This window comes from Microtus pennsylvanicus, chromosome 1 (assembly GCF_037038515.1).
Source record: "Microtus pennsylvanicus isolate mMicPen1 chromosome 1, mMicPen1.hap1, whole genome shotgun sequence".
Taxonomy (NCBI): Eukaryota; Metazoa; Chordata; class Mammalia; order Rodentia; family Cricetidae; genus Microtus; species Microtus pennsylvanicus.
The window spans coordinates 48,310,169-48,331,861 of record NC_134579.1 but is presented as its reverse complement, the minus strand read 5'-3'; the positions used below and the strand labels follow the sequence as shown (position 1 = coordinate 48,331,861).

Sequence of the window (21,693 nt, the reverse complement as noted above, 5' to 3'; positions counted from 1 at the left end):
CCGCAGTGGCCACATAAGGATGTGATGATCACTATAATCTTAACAGTAAACTGGGATGGCCTGCATTACAGCATACCTTTCATTTGTCAAGGGATTTTAAGGTAATAATAAAGTAACCCGGTTACAAGGTTAGAAAAAGGGAAACTGCCAATAAAAAGTTGACATTAAACATGAATCACAGAGCGTCAGCCTCAGAACAGCCAGTGTCTGAGGAGGAAGGACATTTCACGTGTCCCCAAAGTCACACAGATAAAAAAACAGTGCATCAAAGCAAAATTACAGTTTCATAAGAAAAAACAGTTGGATTCTGAAAATAATTTTATCTTTCAGCCAGCAATTCCAGCGTGACAACTAAAGGCTTCAACTATGTCCAGACATCCAGTGGAACAGACAGCAAAAACTGTTGAGTATACCACGGGTCCCTTTGTCTGTTCTATTCAGTCACCCAGCACACGTATTGACAGGCACCATGTCCCATGTTTATAACGATATTCTTGAAAACTTATAAAGCATTGGCCATGTTTAAAGTACTGTTGCAGATGATTAAAATACATATATGAACAAGATCTAAGTTCCAAATTTGCTGTGTGAGGAGAAACAGATACATGGTAACTAATGATACAAGGAAAAAAACTCAATACACAGACATGAGAAGAGTCAAGGGAGGGCAGCAGGGGCTGCTATGGTAACTGGGAAATTGTCTGGAAAATGAGGAGTCAAAAGTAAGATGTGATGGTACACACCTGTTGTAAACGGAGACTGTACTTTTGTTTTCTGGCCACCCAGACACAAATAATCACACACAAAACTATATTAATTACAACACTGTTTGGCCAACAGCTCACGCATATTCCTAGCTAACTCTTATATCTTAAATTAACCCATTTCTGTTTTTCTGTGTGTCGCCATGAGGCTGAGGCTTACTGGTAAGGTTCTGGCATTTTTCTCCTTCAGCAGCTACATGGTTTCTCCCTGACTCCACCTTCTTTCCTCCTCTGTCTCTGCTTAGATTTCCAGCCTTGTTTTTCTCAGTGAGACATTCTCATCTTGCTTCCTCAACCTGTAATCCCAGGATTTGGGGAGATGAAGAGAATGGATAATGAGTTCAAGAACTGGCCATACAGCCAGTTCAGGGTCATCTTCTGATGCATAGGTAGTTCATGGAACTACTGCGTTCTGGAAGGAGCAGGAGGGGGATGGAGGGGGTAGAGAAGGGTGATAGATAGAACCAAAAAACAATGAAGATGTCAGACTAAGTTCTGAACACGTGTAGAAAGTGCAAACTAGCCAGGATATGTGTATCCATAATGAAAATAAAAGAGAATGAACTGCCACCCCTAGCTGAAGAGCTATTGACAGTTGATGGCTGCTGGGGCAGAGAGACTTGGTTTTCTCTAAGGGTGTGGTCACTGACAGGTTGACCATGTTCCTGTGGGTGGTCCATACTCATGCATAAATGGGCAACACTAATTAGACTCAGTGAGTTATGGGAGGCGGGGAGAGAAAGGAAGGAGTAAGGCAGATAGATATATATAAAATATAGATAGATGAGAGATAGATAGATAGATAGATAGATAGATAGATAGATATAGATAGATGATAGATAGATGATAGATAGATAGATGATAGATAGATAGATGATAGATAGATAGATATAGATAGATGATAGATAGATAATAGATAGATAGATAGATAGATAGATAGATAGATAGATGATAGACAGACAGATAGATAGACAAATAGATAGTAGGATAGACTGAACATGAAGGGAGTGCATGTTGGAGAGAGTCCAGAAGGAGCTGGAGGGACTCAGGGAGAGAATATAAACAAAGTGTGCTGTATACATGCATAAAATCTTAAAGAATACATTTAAATATTATATTTTTTTAAACAGAAGAGACAGTCAAAGACAATGTAAAGGCACCACTATAATGTGGAACCGTGCCAACTGCAGGGCCCACCTTAGTAGATATTAAGAGCCTGCAGAAGACACTTACTACTTCTGTGTGGCAGAAGACAGAGCTGACAGGGGAGGTCACATGTAGAGTAGAATAAAAAGAAGCGAGGACATCGCTGGCTTAAGATTCAAAATCAGACATACCTGCTGAGCTCATCTGTACTTGCTGGCTCAGTCACTGTGTCACTGGAAGGCTGACCCAGGAATTGGGAGAGAAAAAAGAATTCACATAGTACAGGTCTTTGTAATATTATTTATTGCTTTTATCTCTTTGGTGGACCTAAGTCCAAAAGTTAGATCAATCACAATCTTTAATTCATCACTTACTTTCCTCATTAGCCAATGGAATACTCTTCATAATTTAACATAGTCCCTTTGTTAAATATACTAATAATTGATACCTATGTTTAAACTCAGTACCCCAAAACGGGATGAAAAGGCAGTGCTCAGAAGAGGGAGCATTGAAGGAGAGGCACAGATCAGTGGAGTTTAGACACAGAACAGAGGTAGCGTGGCAGATGATGGTGAAAAAGAAGGGACCTTTTCAGCCAGCTTACCTGAAATATTGATTATTTTTAAGAAAAGCATTCAAATGGACTTTTATACTACACATTATACCGAAACAAACTGCGTATAGTTTAAGACCTATTTTTATTTTATAAACTATATTTTTAAAAAACTTACAAATAAACAATATCCTCACACATCAAAACTAAACTGATCAAAGTCTGTGCAATTCAGTGAACTTCTTTACAGCTAAAATAAGCATAGTTTAAGATCTTGATGTCAAAATGCAAAATTTTAAATATGAAATAAAAGTGTGGTTTTTGTATTGGTTCTAAGAGGATTGATAACTTACATGGAATTAAGAAATCTGGTTCATGAGAAGACAATTTTTTTCTTTTTCTTTTTTTTTTGTTTTGTTTTGTTTTTTGGTTTTTGGTTTTTTTTTTTTTTTTCTGATACAGGGTTTCTCGTGTAGCGTTGGGGCCTGTCTTGGTACCCACTCTGTAGCCCAGGCTGGCCTCAAACTCAGAGCTGCTTGCCTCTGCCTCCCAAGTGCTGGGATTAAATGCATGCACCACCACCTGGCAAGAAGACAAATTTTTAAAAAGTTTTAAAAGGAAGTTCTACTTGGGGGAAGATATTGGTCACGTATTTCACAACTGAAAGGACTCAATACCCTTACATCTATGTAAGGAGGGACTGGGGAAATGGTCCAGTGGGAACTGGTGATTGCTCTGTGTGCAAGCATGAGGACCTGAGTTCAAATCCCTAGCACCTTAGCCAGCATAGCTAAGCATGTCTGCCAGCCCAGTGCTGTGGAGTGGAAAGGGGCCTTAAAGACAAGAAGATTGCTGAGGCTTGCCAGCTGTCCAGCTCTCGGTTCAGTGAGGGACTGTATCTCAGGGGGATGAGGGAGAATGTGATAGCGCAGGACAGCTGGCTGACATCCCTCTGTGAGAAACAAGATCCTCACCTCCTTAACTACAAACTCAGGAGACTAGCAAAAGTGAAACAGCTTTTGGTTCTGCAGAAAGGACAGGAGCATAGAGATGTTGATTTGGCCGGAAACAGACAGTGATTTTACAGTCCCTGGTCCCAAAAATTTTCTGCCCTCAGACTGGTACTCTAGTGAGTTACAATCTTTACCCTCTATGAGCGTCGTATTGGTTCAGGATGCAAAGCCTTATCCGATAAACATCCTGGGGCTTAAGACTACACCCTTTTCTTTTTTTTTCTTTTTTTAATTAATTAATTTATTTATTAAAGATTTCTGCCTCCTCCCCGCCACCGCCTCCCATTTCCCTCCCCCTCCCCGCCATCAAGTCCCCCTCCCTCCCACACACTGAGACAATGGGGATGTTCTATCTGGAACCCACTAAGGCCAGCTGGCCTGGGTCTGAAAAAGTCTGGGATAAAACCGGACTTGCTGAACATAGCGGACAATGAGGACTACTGAGAACTCAAGAACAATGGCAATGGGTTTTTGATCCTACTGCATGTACTGGCTTTGTGGGAGCCTAGGAAGTTTGGATGCTCACCTTACTACACCCTTTTCTTAATAAGGATGTCTGCCCTGCAGTCACGAAGCAGACTGTCTGCCACTTCCAGCTCTCGGGATGTTGAGACTAGCCAGTGTCAGTCCCAGTGAAGGCAGAAGGGAAGCCTCATTTTTTTTCTGCTTATCTGTGAGTCTTGGATGAGTGAAGCACACTTCGTACTAAAAATTTACCATAATGATTTATTGCTTACATTTCTTTGGCCTCTGCACGCATGTATATGGGTGCATGCATGCACACACATGCATCCACATGCATGTACTACACAAATACGTGCAGAGAGAAAGGAAAGAGGGGGTGTACAGAATGCTTACAGCTCAAAACAACAACAAAACAAAGGACAATAGAAAAAGTATGTAAGGAAAGCTTAGAACTCCAACAAAAGCCAATAGAAAATGGAAGCCACCCTTCATTTCAAACTATGAAACACATCAGCTTAGAAACATCTAAAGAGTTGTTCTGACTCTAGAAATCAAGAAAGGTGAATAAAAAATGAAATCAGAGTCACGTTTTCTGCATTGTCATTGTCAATTGCTATGCTATAATTACAGCTTATATATACTGTTTATGTGAACACATGTTGTTACTCTCTCTTCCCACGGTCCCAGCATGATGTGTGAAAGCTGAACGGAGCCAACCCTACTCAACAATTGTATTCCTGGTTATAGACCTTCTCCCACAATTTACTGTGCACAGGAGGAATGAGCATAAATACTGGCAGAAAACTCCATTTATACAGCAAAAATTATGAATAATCTAAATGACAGTAGTCAATAGAACAGATAAATTGCTGTATGTACAAAGAAAATGTTACAGAGGAACAAAAGATGAGTGGAGAGTAGCCATGAGCAGCAGCATGAATAAATCTTAATGAATCTGTGCTCAGTACAAAAAAATTCCAGGGGACAACATATATTTTAATTTTTAAAAATAAAATATGTAGCCAGATGTGGTGGTTACATCTGTAGATCCAGCACTCTAGGGACGGAAACAGGAGATTAGCCATGAGTTTGATGCCAGCATGGTTTACATAGTAAGTTTCAAGTCCATATGAGCTATAGATAAGATTCTGTCTCAAAAACATAACTAATTATAATAAATATAATTTAATACACAGATTAGTCATGTGATAACATTCAGAACAGTATTGTTAGGAACTTTAAAAGACAGGACAAATATACTGTTGTTTATAACAACCCAAAATCTATGTGTATGAATAAAAGTGAGACAAAATTAAGAGAAGAGAATAACCAACAATAAGAGGATGTTGAAGGGAATGAATTATTATGAAGCCATCAAAAAGTATAGACAGGATGTACTAATATACTCAATGCACCTTATATATGCAAAGACACAAGTTCGAAAGGCTTTGCCCAGTGGACAAATTGACAAGAAAATATTAGTGACACAGAGGAAGATGTCCACACTTATGTTGTGTAATATAAAGGAGAGTTGTTTGCAATAACTGCTAAAATTCTCTACCTACCTTAGTGTCTTCTCATCCTTTATTCTTTAGAGTGTTGTGTAAACAAGTACCATGAACCCTTTATGTTACCTGTACCTTGTCCCTAAGGACAGTCTGGACAAGTCAGTGAAACACCAGTGAAGGAGCAACAGTCAGGTAAACGAAGGGACTCTTGTTAATTATGGAGTGAGAACTTTGTAGCAGTAGAGATAAAGGTTTATTGAGGGTGTTATTGGAAAAGACAATCCCAAGATAAATTGATATTGTGCATACAAAACATTTCATATTTTAATTCTCACCATAATACTTTTCAATGTGTAATCTTTTTCATTATTTCTATTATTTTTTAAGTTGTACTAGGGTGTGGGGTATGAAAAAACATGACCTAAAACTTTTGACCTCTGTCTCACTGCCCTATGTATCCTAACATCTACAACAATGACCGGCACACAGTCTGTGCTCGCCGGAGAGTGAATGAGTTGAAAGATAATTGCATCTAGACAAAGAAGACGACTCAGGCAGATGCACAGTAAAACAAAATGATTTGCTTAATTGGACTTTGGAAAATTATTTTTTGAGGCAATTTCATGTAGCCTATGCCGGCCTCCAACTTACTCTGTAGCTGAGAATGACTTGAATTGGACTTCAGATCCTCCTGCCTCTACTTCCAGAGTGCTGGGATTTCAGACACACACCACCATACCTAGGTCTGTCCAGGGTGATGGGGATCCAACCCAGGGCTTCATGCATGTTAGGTAAACACTCTACCAAAATGAGCGACATTCTCAGCCTATTGTTATTATATTGTGCTGTGCTGGGGCTAGGGGCACAGACAGAAGAAAAAAGGAAAAAGAGGAGGAAGGGAGGAAGGGAAAAGACTGGAAATATTCTTGGCATCCTGTACATTACCATGAGGTAGGGCAGAGAGGTTATTCATATGTTTTTAGCCAGACAATAGGTTTCCCTGCTGATTCAGTAAACCAGATCAAGCCAAATTACAAGTGTGTAACAACATACTTTTTCAGAACAAAGCAACTCCCAGGTACATTCACTGGTTTCAGGGAACAGGCCAGAGAAGTCTCACCTAGGAGACCTTAGGTGAAGGATGATGGGGTGCTAGCCAGCAGCTGGGACTGTCCCCAAGTATGGCCAAAGGCTAAGCCCGTGGGCAGGAACTTGGGCGGGCTGGTCATATCAGGAAACTGGGCTGGACTGGCTGCCAGAAAGATGGAACTGAGCTTTTGGTTCCTTTCCTTTGTTTAGAGATTTTAGTGTGGGCAGGGTTGGGGGAAGTGGAAAAGTAGGAGTTTTCCCGTTATCCAAAGCAGTTTCTAGCTCAGAAACTAGGAATCAAAGATTCCCACGCCACATAGTCTTGCCTTATTGTTTATACAATACTGCCACATCTAGTATTGCATTCTTAGTCTCTTTGATACAGTTCATAATGAAATGAACTATTATGATCTTCCCTATTTTCTGTTCTTTACCATTTGAAAACTTCATTTGTCCAAGGGCATCTCATCAGTGGTCTTATCCTAAAATGGTCTTAGAGACAATAAGGTCTAGGAAGGGACTCTGACATCCATCGAACAAAGGATGTCTCACTGGCAGTGAAGATTCACCTTCTCAATACCATGTGAATAAGATGTGACCATTTTCTCTCCATAAGTTTAAAAGAAGAAACAACAACAAAAAAATCCCCTGCCATGGGTTGCTATATTTATAATCATTCGCAGAAATCCATTAGAATCTAACAAGCTGAAATTGAATGCTCACTCCTCAACTGTTTTGAAACACATTGCTGCCAGTTGAATTGGGCTGTAGTGCGACATGCAATATTGGATGACGCATTTGGCAAGATTCAGGACAGGCGTTGGTAATGAGATTTTTTTCTCTCTCTCCTCAATATGCTTATTTCAATAGATTTATGAAGTGCTTACGGGCGAAGAAAGAATGATAATGGATGGATTTCTGCATTTCAGGGTCTTTTGCTGCTTGTGAACATGGTCTTGGGAGATTCGCTTTATGGCCCTCATGCATATTTAAATACCTCTGCCACTTTTATTGCTTTGCATTTATCCTCATTTATAAGAATGTTTGAACGCAGTCTTTTGCTGTCATTTTGTGTATTACCTTATCGAGATCCAGGCTGGTATTAAAGACATTGGAATCTAATCCTACTTCAGCTTCCAAATTCCCCAGAATCTGGAACCAAAATGTATATTTTACTTTAAGCACCCATGCAATGGGAACAGTCTGCCGGGACATCTTCATACCCCAGTGGGTGAGGTTAATGACATCTTGGAAGACATTTTCATCTCAGTGCTTGGGTCATCAGGCCATGGAGAAGAAAATTGAATCTTAATTACTTTCTTCCTGATTTCCCTTGCCATTTACCTGGTCCAATGAAGCCCGAGGCTACATTGAAACCAGCCAACCTGAGGTAAACAAGCAAAAAAAAAAAGCACTTCAGGTCCCCAGAGGCCTGAAGCCTCTCACTCTTCCAAGTACATCCATACATGACATCTTCATGACCTGGGCCTCATAATTGCCATTACTGACCTTAAAAGGAGATTTTTATTGTTTTAGGATTTTTTTGGTTTGTTTATTTTGGAGGCACTGTCATTATTGGGGATCACACTAGGAGTCCTTTAGTCTTGTGGACCTCAGTGAACTTGCTGACTTGCTTCCTCATGTTCTTTTCTGCCTGTGTCTGTAGCCTCAAGAGCTACTTCCTCCAGTAGTGCATCTTGGCCTTCTCCTTCCGTTTCGCCTCCAGAATGGCCGTCATTGCCTGGTACTTCTACCAAACCTCTCCAGCCAGATGCCCCAGGTAAGCAAACTTCCTCACAGACTTCTGCCACACAACCTTGTGGGCAGCAGGGACCGCCACGTGCTTCCATATATATATTAAAAAGAACTTCAAAAATTCTGATAATAATGAACTTTGATATAATTCTAAGTAGATTTAGCTGCAATGGGAAACAGTTGCTAATATGCTATCATTTTCTGGACAACCGTCAACAGTACTTAAGTGAACAGGAAAAGTTACTGTACCCAGTGGAGAAAAGTAGGGTACACTAGGATCTTTAAGCCCTCTCTGTAGATAAGAAGTGCCCTTTCCTGCTGAGCACAGTTTACCAGGAGCCACCCAAGGAAGAATACAGTAATGTACTTGGGATTCTACGACAGTCTCCCTGTGTTCACAGTTGTGGCTGATACTGGTTTCGTACAAGAGAATGCTATTGGCTACCCTGCTGTTTGCTATTCCCATGTCAAAGCCATGCTTGTTATAGATTTTGATGAAAACAGATGCTCAAAAGACTTCAAGGAACATTAACTTATGTATTTAACAAACATGGTGAGGCCTCAACACAGATCATTTCCATCCAACCAAGAACTCGACATCATTCTGCTTGGAGACTCCCTGAGTAATTGAAGGATAGAAAGTGGGGTCGCTAAGAATGGGGTATTTATAAGGGGAGACTGAGTGAGCTTTCGGAAAACTGCTGGGTAATGAAAGATAGGTCATTGGAGGTAAACAATTTTACCTTGCAGAGAATTCTATCCATAAGCATGCTTCAGGAACACGGCTCTCCCCTGGGAGCAATCAGTATCAAAACTACTCATAGGGGCTGGAGAAAGGGCTCAGTTATTAAGTTATTGCCTTGCAAGCAGGAGGACCTAGTTCAGACTCACAGAATACATGGAAATACTCGTGGGTATGCAGCCTGCCTGTAGTTCCAACTCGGGAAAGAAAAGACAGGGGTCCCCCACCCCAACATGCTGGCTAACTAGGCCAGCCACATTGAGAGATCATACCCCAGTAAATAAGGTGAAAGAGTAATTCAGGGCGACTTCAAAATGAAATCCCAAATCTCTGTATGCGTGCCCATGTATGCATGCATCCACATGAACATGTGCCCACACCACACAGAGACACAAATACACACGGAAGTGAGCAAAGAAAAAAAGAGAGTCATCTCGTCTTACTAAAAGATTTCTAACATGTTTTTGTATTGAAATTCCTCCTTTTACTCATTTGAAGTTTTTAAGACATGTCAAATCAAATGGGAGCTTGTTTCTCTTCACTTCTCTCCCTGCCACTAAATTTTTTGCTGCATGTAAAACAATAGCTCTTAAAGCAGAAAAGAAAACAAGTCAGACTGGGGGCACATGCCTGTAATGACAGCACTTGAGAGAGGTGGCAGCGAGGCAACAGGATCACCACAGATGTGAGGCCAGCATGGTTTATGCAGAGAGGCCCGGAGACACATAAGGAGATCAAACAAAATGAAATGTGTAAAACTAGCTCCCGCCTTTTCCAAAGTGGCTTTATATTTTAATTTTATTATATAATATGTTTTATTCTAAGAAATGTTTCAGCTGTATAAAAAAAATTTACTAAATCATCAATTTGCAAAATTTAAGTGTTGATATTTTTATAATCTGTGTGCATTGTGGCAATTCTCCTTGCATTGTATTAAGCTTGATTTTTTTTTTAATTTAAGAAAAAATCAGTACTAACAAGAAAAAAATGCTCTCCCACATTTAGGACAAATCCTATTAGTGTTCATTGGCTACTAATTATAGAATTTTCTTCATTGGTTCACTGATAATAAACGCGCAGTGAAAAATATTTTTGCTTTAAACACAGATTTCTCCTAAATAGATAGTAGTTTTTCAACCAGTTTTACCTCAGCATAAATTAATATATTCCACCCTTCCTCACAAACATACTATGAAAGGATACTAAAAGATGCCAGGCTGTGAAAGTAAGACAATAAAAGCAACACTATATCAAGCAAAACAAAAAAAAAAAAAAACAAAACAAAACAAAAAATAAGTTTATCCAGAAAAATCTACTGCCTTCTTTATTTTGTCCAAATCCTGGCCTGTTCACAACTGATTTTTAATTAGTCATTGCTCTTTACTCAAGGCAAAAACTTGCTTCCAGGTGTTGCACAGACTCTGTACCTGAACTAAAAAGACTCATGGTCATGCAGGTTTGCTGATGCAGTTCACAGTCCACAGTTGACTAGAAATGCCAGGGACCCACAAGCACAAATGCCTTTCTTCCTTCTCAAATGTTCCAGCAAGGTTTTCAAGGTCTTACTTATCTGTTTACTTGACCATAACACACGAGGGCTTTCATTCTCTTGCCACCTTTCTGCTTCTCTGTGGGGCGGGCGTGAAAGCAAAGACGGCCTACTATCCATGTCAAAGGAGCTTTCTTCCGTTCTTATTCCTAAGAGACTAAGTCAATCTACTTTCAGGCTTGTGGCAGAATAAGACCACATATTTTATAAAGAAAATGCATGTCTTTTCTTATAACTCTAGAGACTGGAGGATCAAGATCAAGATACAGGCATTTGATGAAGACCTTGCTAGGACCTCACAGAGTACAAGGTTAAAAGGCTGAGGAGAACACTATAAGAAGCCTCTTTCGTGAGGATCTTAAGACCATTCATCAGAGACAAGCTCCTGTAGTGTACTGACCTCTTAAAGACTCACTTCTCAGTGCTCTCATGTTGTCAACATCCTTGAGAGGAGGCACCTTCAGACCTCAGCAGTGACCGTCACCGAAGCTTTCCCAATCAGAGGTGTTAAAACCATATGCACCCCCTTAACTCCCACTGTATGTGGGATAATCTAATGTCCGCTGCAAGGCTGCTGAATAAGATTAAGTATTTGTTACTGTACCTCTTCCCAGTTGTTAGATACAATTCATGATGAAGGAAAAAGTCTGACTAGAAAAATGGACTGCCTATCTTCTTCCGTTAGCAGATTCATTGATACCCACTGAGATTCACACTTCAGTCCCCTCAGAAGCAAGCTTGGCTCCACACGGTGAGTACTTGGGGAAGATAGAGTAACACAGAAAACAGTGGTATGCTTAAGTAGGCTCAGACAGAAAACAAGGACGATGAGATGCCAGTTGCAGGCAGGTGCTTTAAAGAGCTTCCCCATGAAAATAACAACAAGAGGGGCAAAAATTCCTTCAGTCACTCGGACAAGATGGACATAGCCTTTTATGTTTGCTTCAGATGAAATATATATGACAACATTTTGACCCCTGAAAATCCACCAGGCATGCAATGATGAGGCAACATGGTTTTGTTTATTTGTTGCAAAAGAATCTATGATGATATCCACTGTCTCTGAGCATGGAGAATCAGAATTTTAATTACCTGAATCTTAACTAACCTGTGAGAGTATGGCTAGAACCATATCTTTCCATGGCCTCACCTGCAGAATTTTGCAAAGCTACTTATATTTTGGGTGGTGTTTCTTCAGCTGTCCTTGTTTTGTTATTCAGAAGTGTAAAGGTTCTGTTCCCTAAACCACCAGGAAATCCCAGTCATTTGGTAGCCATTAGACGGATCCCCAGACACCAGCCTTGCTGTACCTAGGTCTTTAGAATTAAATTTAATGTAGAAACATCTCTTTAGCCATATCAGATTTAGCATGGCTATGCTGAGGCCATTCACATTGAAAATTTCCCAGTAATACTTGTAATTCAATTATGAGTTTATGCAACTTGATCATATTGAGATGGCTGTAAAGATGAATTTGGGTGTTGCCTTTACATCTCTAGATGTCATCTCTAGCACAACCAAAGGATTTCCAGATGTCGCTACAACGGCAAGAGGAATGACTAAAAATGACCACAACTATATCACCAGTGAGTAGTCTTTTATTTTATGTTTAGTTTACTCAGAAATTATTTTTCAGAGCCTTTCCAGACACTCTGACACATGTTGGGTATACAGGGACACTGGCATCCTAAAGATTATGGTCCATTGGAGATGACATGTGAAAAAGAAGTAAGCAGACAACTGAACTTGTTTGTGACAAGAATTATGATAAAGTGCTCTCAGAATCCAGAGAAAGACCTGATTCCAACTGCAGAATAGGAAATGTGATGAGGTGCTTATATTTTAAATTAAAATCTGAAAGAATAAAATGGAATAAGAATCAGCCAGCCGAAAAGTAGAAGAAACATTGCGGGCTTGTGAAAACATTATTTGAATCAAGAAAGATGGTTGTAATAAAGAGTACTCCTGCAGCTCAACTAATAATAATTATGTCAGTGCAAAATGAAGATTTTTGTTCTACATCTTGAAAGAGCAAGGGACTCAGTAGAGTTTGTCCTTCACAGAGATCTTGGTTAGTAAGTCATAGGAATAGTCAGGAATTTCCCATGGTGCGGAGCATGCTCAGCTGACCTGAGAGCCACACAACCTTCCATATGGGTGGCCATACAATTGCCCATCACTACAGTATCATCCCACGTACATCGTGGGGGAAAAAAAGCTGAAGGCAAAGTTCTAACCAATAGCTTCATCCTGGCTTCCTAGCTCAGAGAGACTGGAAGGTCAAATTTCCACTATGCAAACTATGTTCAAATGGTGATTCACCCGCCTTGATGCAAAACTTGTTTTAAACCTTTTCTTCTTTTGTTTTCTAAAATGCTGGTTGTGAAATGTTGGCTCTTATATAATTTCCAGCTATAGCTTAGTTAAGTTTTGACTTGATGAACTGAACTCAGCTCTAGGCTCAGTATGATGGTTCTCTGTTTTTTTTTTCTCATGCTACCCAACAAGTCTATGCTATGAAATCTCTAGCCTTTGTAGAAACAAAGCAGCATGTAACTATGAATAGAACATCATGAGCTTCAATCATACCTTCAGTGTCTCCTATAGCAGGGTGTGGTGGGAGCGGCCATCAGGAAGATCCAAAATGTGTGCTGTCTGAAAAGGATGAGCCTCTAGATTTAATCATACTGATATACATGGCAATAGCATGAGATTGCAGTCAAAATTATGTAAACATGCAAAATATTGATAACACTAATTTTTTAGTGATGAACTCAGGGCTCCAGGTATATCAGTTAACTACTCTAGCACTGACCTACAGCCCCAACCTCGTGAAACTAATATTTTCAGTCAGTCCTTTCATTCTTGATTTTTGAAACTTTACTATGTAAAAATCAATGATCAAAACTAGGAAACAAAAGAAACATAAACTTTATCACCACCCACAAGTAATTTATCACCCAAATTGAAATAGTCAGGAAAAACAAACAAACTAGATAATTTTTATTATCTAAATTAATACTGAGTATTATTTTCACAAAATAATATTAACTGTGGCTAGAGTATGAGTGCAGGTACACCCAAACACCAGAAGAGGCAGTCTGATCCCTCTCCAAGGGATCAGTAATTGAGATTTTGAGTTACTTGCCGCAGGGCCTGGGAACTGAACCTGGATCCTCTACAAGAGCACACAGTGCTCCTAAGCACTAAGCCATCTTCCCAGCCCCATGATCTGTAATTCTCATTACATTTTTTGTGAATGCTTCAATGGAGGCTTAGAAATATATCAAAAGGTGGATTTGAGACCAAGAAATTTGAACTTTTTTCAGAAAAATATTAATTTCTTAAGGTATGGTAGAGTCTTTGCCTAAGTATATGCAGGGTTCTGAGTCTGACTCACTGAATAAATGAACAAATGAATGAATGAATGATGTCTGAGAATTGTTGGTAGAGTACTTAATCCACATGCAGTAAACCTTTGGTTAATCTTCAAAGACTCATAAGAATGGAAGGCAAATCTACAATCTTCCACTCAGGGGGTAGAGGCAGGAGAATCAGAAGTTCAAAGTCATTCTCAGCTACATAGTGACTTTCAGGAAACCTAGACTACATGAAACCCTGTCTCAAAAACAGTAAACTGTATGGCTAAGAAATTTTGCTCAAGTATTGTTAGAAGAAAAAGAAAAGCTTGAAATAATTTGATCATCTAACATTATGAAACAAATTAAATTAACTACAGTACTGTAGAATTAACCAGGGATGGGACAGAATGAGATGTACCTCTATACATTACTATGAAAATAACTCAAGTGGGCTCTAAGAGGCCTGAAACAGAATCATATATAAGAATGCACCATTTATAATACATGGGATATATGATACCTGTTTACGACATACACATATACATATATGTTCTTGTAGTCATAGAAAATTGCTGACAGGATACTTAATCAACTATCAAGTTGTCATCTCCTATACAAAAGAACATATGGTCATAGTCAGTGAACATCTTGGGAAAAACATGTCTCTTCTGTAGACAGAAGTTTTTGTCTCCACAGTCCCACAACTGTTCACTACCAAAGAAACACACAGAAACTTATATTAATTATAAAACTGTTTGACCTATTAGCTCGGGCTTATTACTAACAGCTCTTACAGTTTATGTTAACTCATAATTCTTGTCTATATTTAGCCACATGGCTTGGTACCTTTTTTTCAGTGAGGCATTCTTTTCTTGCTTCCTTTGCATCTGGCTGGTGACTTACTCTCTGCCTTTCCTCTTTCCAGAATTCTCCTGGTCTGGTTGCCCTGCCTATACTCCCTGCCTGGCCACTGGCCAATCAGCATTTTATTAAACCAACATGAGTGACAAATCTTTACAGTGCACAAGAGCATTATCCTACAGCATTCCTCCATATAAAAAGTTAATGTTTTGTGACATCAAGGGTCACACGAAACACTTCACGCATGCTGAGCAAGCGTTCTACCACCAGGCTACAGTGAACTACAGAAATCCCTGTTTTTCCCCAATGCCAACATTTAGCAATAACTTTCATCTTTTTCTGCTCTTCTGCAGGTATCACTGTTAATAAGCCCAGAGATGGAATGTCTTGGCCTGTGGTTGTAGCAGCTTTGCTCATTTTCTGTGCAATATTGTTCATGCTAGGAGTAAGAAAATGGTGTCAGTATCAAAAAGAAATGTGAGTATTTTGAGACATGTAGAGACATATACATTTTCCATTATAAAATATTTACTTGATATAAAGACTACATTGCATTCATCTCACAATTTAATGAGCAATCCAGGCTTCTAGAAGCTCAGAGAAAAATTTCCCAGGATCATTCAGTGAAGGCTCAACACAGAGATCTTGATTCAGTCCCCCTGTCTGCACTAGCTCGCTCAGGAGGAACATTAGAGGTTATGCACAGGTCAGTAGGCATGAAACGAGAACTGAGCCCACCTCACCATGAAGCTAAAACTGACTGTCTTCTTTTAATCTTCATTATTTTTTTCATTTTCCTGAATTTTTGACCTGACTGGGATCAGCTGGGCCCAGATGCTCAAGTGTGAAATTGAGTAAGAGAAGTAATTTTTCTGAACTTCCAGTTGCTCTCCATCAGAGAGGGCTTCTCCCACCCTTTTCCTTTTTTCACAGAGGGGGAAAGAGGTACTTTATTTTCCCAAATTCTCTAAGCAGCAATCTCATGTAGGTGTAAAGGTAAACCCCCTTTTTCTAATTCAGTGATGGAGCATGAGCCTGGACCAGGCTGTGATCACAGGATACACAGTGCTGATCACCGTGTGTTCGCTCTCTAATGCAACAGTCATCACTGCAGGGCATCCTCTTCCCAGAGGATCCCTTAAGACTGCGATAGGAGGGCCCAGCAGACATCCTACCTACCGCATGCATCCCAGAAAAGCTGTGAATGTGGCCCAGTACATTTGAAGATGGGGAAGATGATGTCACCATGTCAAAAGTGAATGCTCCTGTTTTATAACTATGAGCAACAAATATTTCATGTTAATGAAAAAACAAAAGCAATATTCTGGGCTTTTTTTTATCCAAGGACTGGATTTTGGACACTGTATTACCTTAACAAATTCATAATATTTTTGAAAAAAAGTACAAGTTTCTTAGACTCAAATCTACATTTTGGCATATTTTTAAATATTTACATACAGGGTAATAAGAATTACAGATTATGGAACTGGAAAGATGGCTCAATGCTTAAGAACCCTTGCTGCTCTTGCAGAGGACCGAGGTTTAGTTCCCAGCACCTGTATCCAACAGCTCACAACCTCAAGTAACAGTTGTTTTAATTGTGTCTCCTGGTATCTGAGGATACTTTCTCTCATACCTGACATACACACAAATAAACATAATTTTTTTAAGTTTAGTGGTATTTATATTAATATAAATGGAAGTACAAAAAAACTGAGTTTTCAATTATTCTCTCCTTAAATATTTGTATTATGTAAAGATAAAAGTAAACAAAATATTCTCTTTCTCTCTCCCCTCTCTCTTTCCCTCCCCACTCTTTTAACTCATTCTTTCTCTAAATTGAGATGCTATTGATTGCCAGAACATAGACACAAAAATTCTCACAGAGATATCCCTGTTTCCTGCTATCAAAATGTCTTGAGCATTGGCACAACAAAATCCCTCATGAACCTGGATGCTTGGCGCACATAAGACAGAGATGCATTGTGCTAACATGAAATAGGGCTTTGCACAAAGACAATGTCAAGCGTGCATTATCCAGCCAACCAACCCAGGAGTAAGGAATACCTTGCTTCCTGCTTGTACCAGATCCTCACCATGTACATGAGTGTCTGCATAAAAATCGAGGGTAGAGTCAGCAAAGTTGCTCTTTCAAAAAGTCCTTGAATTTTATGTTTCTGTCTCTGGAGGGATGTTCTACCCATGTAAGAGTAAAGTTCCTTCCATTAGGAGGTAGTTGCCATGGAGATTATGGGATCTCATTACAAGACTTCTTTTGCTGGCCTGCTTTCCTTAAGCAAGTGACTTAAAACCTCTATGCCTCAAACTGTCAAACAGTGATTATAATAATCACAGTTATTATATATAGTATAATAATACTGTATATATAAATATATGTGAATGTTTTATATATATATATATATATATACATATCTTACACAAAATAAGTGATGCCAGGATCAAAATCACATTGCAAACTATAAAATACCACATTAATCATATATGTGTATATATACATTCACACACACATGCATGCATACATATCCCTATTAATTAATGGTAAGATCATTTGCAGAGTTAAGCTGTCAAAAATTCTAAATAAGATAAGAGTGTATCTCTTCCTCACCCGTCAGTATATCCCTAAGTTTAAGAAACACCACCCCACATTCTCAGCACTGAAAGAGAAATGTTTTCTTCTCAGCATGGAAAGACCCCCACCTTTCAAGCCACCACCGCCTCCCATCAAGTACACGTGCATTCAGGAGTCCACTGGACATGACCTGCCCTGTCATGAGATGGAGACACTCTGAGCTTCTGAGGTTTGCCATGCAGTAGAGCGTTTCTGTCATCCTATTGAAAGCTAGATTACTGTCATCACCAGCCAGCTGAGCCTCGGCTGCAGCTCAAATGATTGTGGGAAATAAACAAACTGCTTTACCAACACCTTGCCCTCTTTCATCTGCACACACTTGAGATGTAAATACGAGTTATAGCGGTGGTTCTCAACCTGTGGGTCTCGACCCCTCTACCTCCAAAAAATATTTACATTACTATTCATAATCGCAGGAAAATGACAGTTATGCAGTAGCAATGGAAATAGTTTTATGGTTGGAGTCACCACAACATGAGGGACTGTGTCAAAGGGTCTAAGCATTAGGAGGGTGCCACTGTGTCCAAGGAAGAAGCAATGTTTACACCCAGTGCAAAGTCTAAAGACTCCCTGTCTTATGTAAGAAGTGCACAAAGGCTGCTGTCATTTTTAAAAGTACATTCTTTCTATTTTGTATCTCAGTGCTCTATTGGGGGAGGACAGTGATTTCCAGCAAATTGGTTAAAGTTTTTGCTACGGTGTCCAAACACCTGAGCGTAAGCAATTCAGCAAAAGAGGAGCTCTGCCAGCTTACGGTCTGAGGGATGCAGGCCATCATAAAGGGAACATCAGGTGACAGGAGTATGTGGCAGCGGCTTGTTAAACGGCACTGGCAGAAAACAGAGCTTGGGCTGGAAACAGCCAACCTGGAACCCCTCAATCCCCCCACCCTCTCTTTACATCTGCCAGCCAGATCCCATGTCCAAAAGGTTCCATGACCTTTGGACACTGTCCGCAGCTGAGGACCAATTGTATAAGCATGAGCCTGTGGAGACCATTTTACCATCAAACTGTAAACATTCCCACACAAAATCTTCTCGATTGTTTCCATCTTCCTAAACCATGATCCTCTCTGACTTTTGTCCCATTCCCTGAGAATATTCTAAGACAAAGATGTGAAAATTATCATAGTAACTCCAAATGTTTGTGAAAGGTCTTCGTCCTGAAATCTGCCCATCTTTTCCACTGGAGGAAAATACATCACCCTGTACAAGGACTGCATTCCCAGTACTCCCTAGCCCTTTCCCTTCATCCTGCTCAACCCAAGTGCCGGCCACATGCACTACAATGGAGAAAGAGTAAGAAGATACGTAGCCAAGAAACCTGTTGCTTTCTGGATATGAATGAAATCCACTGATTCCTAGGGCTGGGTGGTTTTATCCTCAGTTCTGACTGTCAGTGTATGTGTGCCCAAGTACACACATGCACACATGCACCAGACTCTGTGAGACACTTACATTAAGTCTACAGGCAGTCCAACTGGAGACTTCCCTGTTCTTCCAGCCCACTGCTTTGACCGGTTTTATAACAGATAGAGTGGGTTGGAAGTAACAGATTGACCCCATTCCTGCCGACTTTTTTCGAAACACTTCCAGCAGAATTTACAAATGAAGAGGAAAACAGTCTTGTTAGTCAGACAAACACTGTGTTTGGCAACACTTTGCAGCAGAATAAATTACAGCTCTTCCTTGTCACCTCAAACTCTCCCACACCCCTTGCCCCAGGAAGGAAGAACAGATGTTGGCAGATAGGATCATGGGAAATACTGAGTGGACTTTAGTCCCCAGGAGAGCCATTCTGTTCACTGGCAATGTGCTTATCCCTAACTGCACATGAAAACAGCTTCAAAGTTTGTGTTTTCTAATACTATCTGATACCACCCCTGGCCCATTAAGCCTTCCTGTCTGAGGAGTGAGGTGCCTGCATCAGTACATGGTCAGACAACGATAACAACTACAGAACCATTGCAAGTTCACAGACCAGACTCTTTCAGATACTTTACGCTTGTGTGGCCCTGTCCCATTTGGGCATGATCAACCTGTGACCCATATGCTGTATTCATCCCAGGATAGCTAGGAATGTGACCAAATGAACTCAGTTGTAGATCACAGTGTCACGTGTCACTATGTCAAAAGGTTGGCCACCTCTGCATCCCCTCCAACACTGAGTACAACTGCTTGTCTAAACCAGTCTTGAAGAGAAGCACCCGGAGTGGCATAATTGCATTCATTGTCACCGTGTTGCATAATCCTGAGAGTTATTGACCAGTCTAACTGGTCTAGACAATAAGATACCACAGAAGAGCCAAGGTATGGCTTCCAAGACTAGATCATCAAATACACTGTAACCCTAACCTTCGCCTCATTATAATCACTGTCTCTGGAGGAAGCCCAGTCTCATGTCATGGTGACATACATGATGATATGCAAGCAACCCTGCTGACACCCACCTGCCCCAGGGCTTCTGTTAGCAGGATCCACCAACTAAATCACCAGCCCTGCAAGCAAGCCACCACCCTGGTACCAGATTCCCCAGCCATGGCTTCAAATGACTGCAACTTCAGCCGATGCTGTAGCTCATGAGAGGCACAGTACCAAGCTGTGCTTTATTTTTTTAATTTATGACCTGCTGGCACTATAAGAGGAATAAATGCTTGTTTAATACCACCAAATCTCGGTATAATTTACCACATAGCAGTAGATAACTAACACAGCTCAACAAATGGAAAAATAAACTAAAGTTTGCCTCCTTTAATTATTCTCAACTTCTCCTTGGTTCCCAAGTAACAAAGACTTGCCTCGTACACATAGCTGTTGTTTAATGAGATAATTATTTTTATTTAAACAACTTAATCATCACTGATATGTTTACATTTTATTATGGATTTAGTTTGTTGTTTTATTTGGAGACATGAATACAAGCAGAAACAGCAAGATAAAAAAATGGCAGATTTTGAGACACAAATAGTTTCAGTAAAGGGAGAGATGATTCTACAGTACAATGTAAGTCTATGTCATTTTTAAGTCTGTGACGGGTGTGCTGGTGTTTTAACGTTGGCTTCCTTTGAAGAGCTTTATTTGGTCTTTTTTGGTCTTGTTCTGGTTACCATTTGCAATTCATCTCCCATTTGACTAGAAAATCAGTCATTTATCTGCTGGTTCAGTCAGTGACTCAGAGGAACTTTTCACAGAACTACAAAGTAGAGGGGCTAAGACATCTTTTAGGTAGTGTTGTGGGCTTGAAATCCCTTGTTCGAGCAAAATGAAGGTATCAGATGCACCTTGAGGTGGGTACCAACGAAACCCTACAGCCAGCCTCAAATAGCATCTCCATTCTCTTGTCATGTGGGCAGAGACTGTTCATTTCCTGGCCACTCAGAGCCAAAACAATTGCCCAGAAACTATATTTATTACAATAGCTTAGGCATATTCCTGCTTAACTCTTATATCTTAAATTAACCCATTTCTATTAATCTGTGTACCGCCACATGATTGTGGCCTACCAGTAAGGTTTCATCTGCCTGGTATCTGTCTCCTGAGGTAGCTATATGGTGTCTCTCTTTGACTCTGCCTACTCTCTCTATATATCTCTTCCAGCCTGACTGTATTCTGCCTGCTATAGGCCGGAGGAGCTTCTTTTAGTAACCAGAGGTAGTAAAACACATTCACAGCATACAGTGGGGAATCCCACATCAGTAATAGACTCAGAGCCAGTAGTGGTGCTCTTACCTGTAGTTCAAGTAATCAGAAGGGGAAGGCAAAAGATCAGGTATTCAAGGTGAGCTTTTACTACATAGAGATTGGTTCTAGCCTGGGCTATCTGAACACCCTATCTCCAAATACGTGTGTGTGTGTGTGTGTGTGTGTGTGTGTGTGTGTGTGTGTGTGTGTTAGTGTGTGTTAGTGTGTGTTTTGACACAATTATGTTCTACAGAAATATCAATATTTTACCTTTGCAGTATACACGTCTTCACCACTGCCTTCATTTTCACTAAGAGGAATTTATATAGAATCATTCTGACGTACATGACATTGTTATTCAGACACAAGAATTTTCTCACCTACTTGTACCGTTATTACACTTTGATTATGATCTTGGTCCTGTGACTTCTTTGGATCAATGGCATATCATGGCATGACTAACTCAAGCTTGGAAAACTGAATGTATGTTGGAATTATACTCTTGTTTTTGTATTGCTGTGAGACATTTTCACACTAGCATGATAATACCAAGAAC

The 21,693-nt window shown here is 40.0% G+C and overlaps 1 protein-coding gene across 4 annotated transcripts in view; it reads left to right on the top strand.

The window, feature by feature from the left end:
- The window catches only part of Cd96 (CD96 molecule), a 76,431-nt gene extending 56,206 nt beyond the window's left edge, over window positions 1-20,225 (top strand). Inside the window, exons 9-14 of one of the 4 annotated variants that reach the window (XM_075963976.1) lie at window positions 331-402; window positions 8,205-8,318; window positions 11,273-11,335; window positions 12,084-12,170; window positions 15,161-15,284; window positions 17,509-20,222. In XM_075963976.1, coding sequence (XP_075820091.1) covers window positions 331-402; window positions 8,205-8,318; window positions 11,273-11,335; window positions 12,084-12,170; window positions 15,161-15,284; window positions 17,509-17,617 — 569 coding nt within the window. In that variant the 3' untranslated portion in view covers window positions 17,618-20,222. Of the gene's footprint in view, window positions 1-330; window positions 403-8,204; window positions 8,319-11,269; window positions 11,336-12,083; window positions 12,171-15,160; window positions 15,285-17,508 lie in introns of all 4 variants that reach the window. The other 3 variants (XM_075963972.1, XM_075963981.1, XM_075963977.1) reach the window with 3 other exon arrangements.
- Window positions 20,226-21,693: the final 1,468 nt, after the last annotated feature.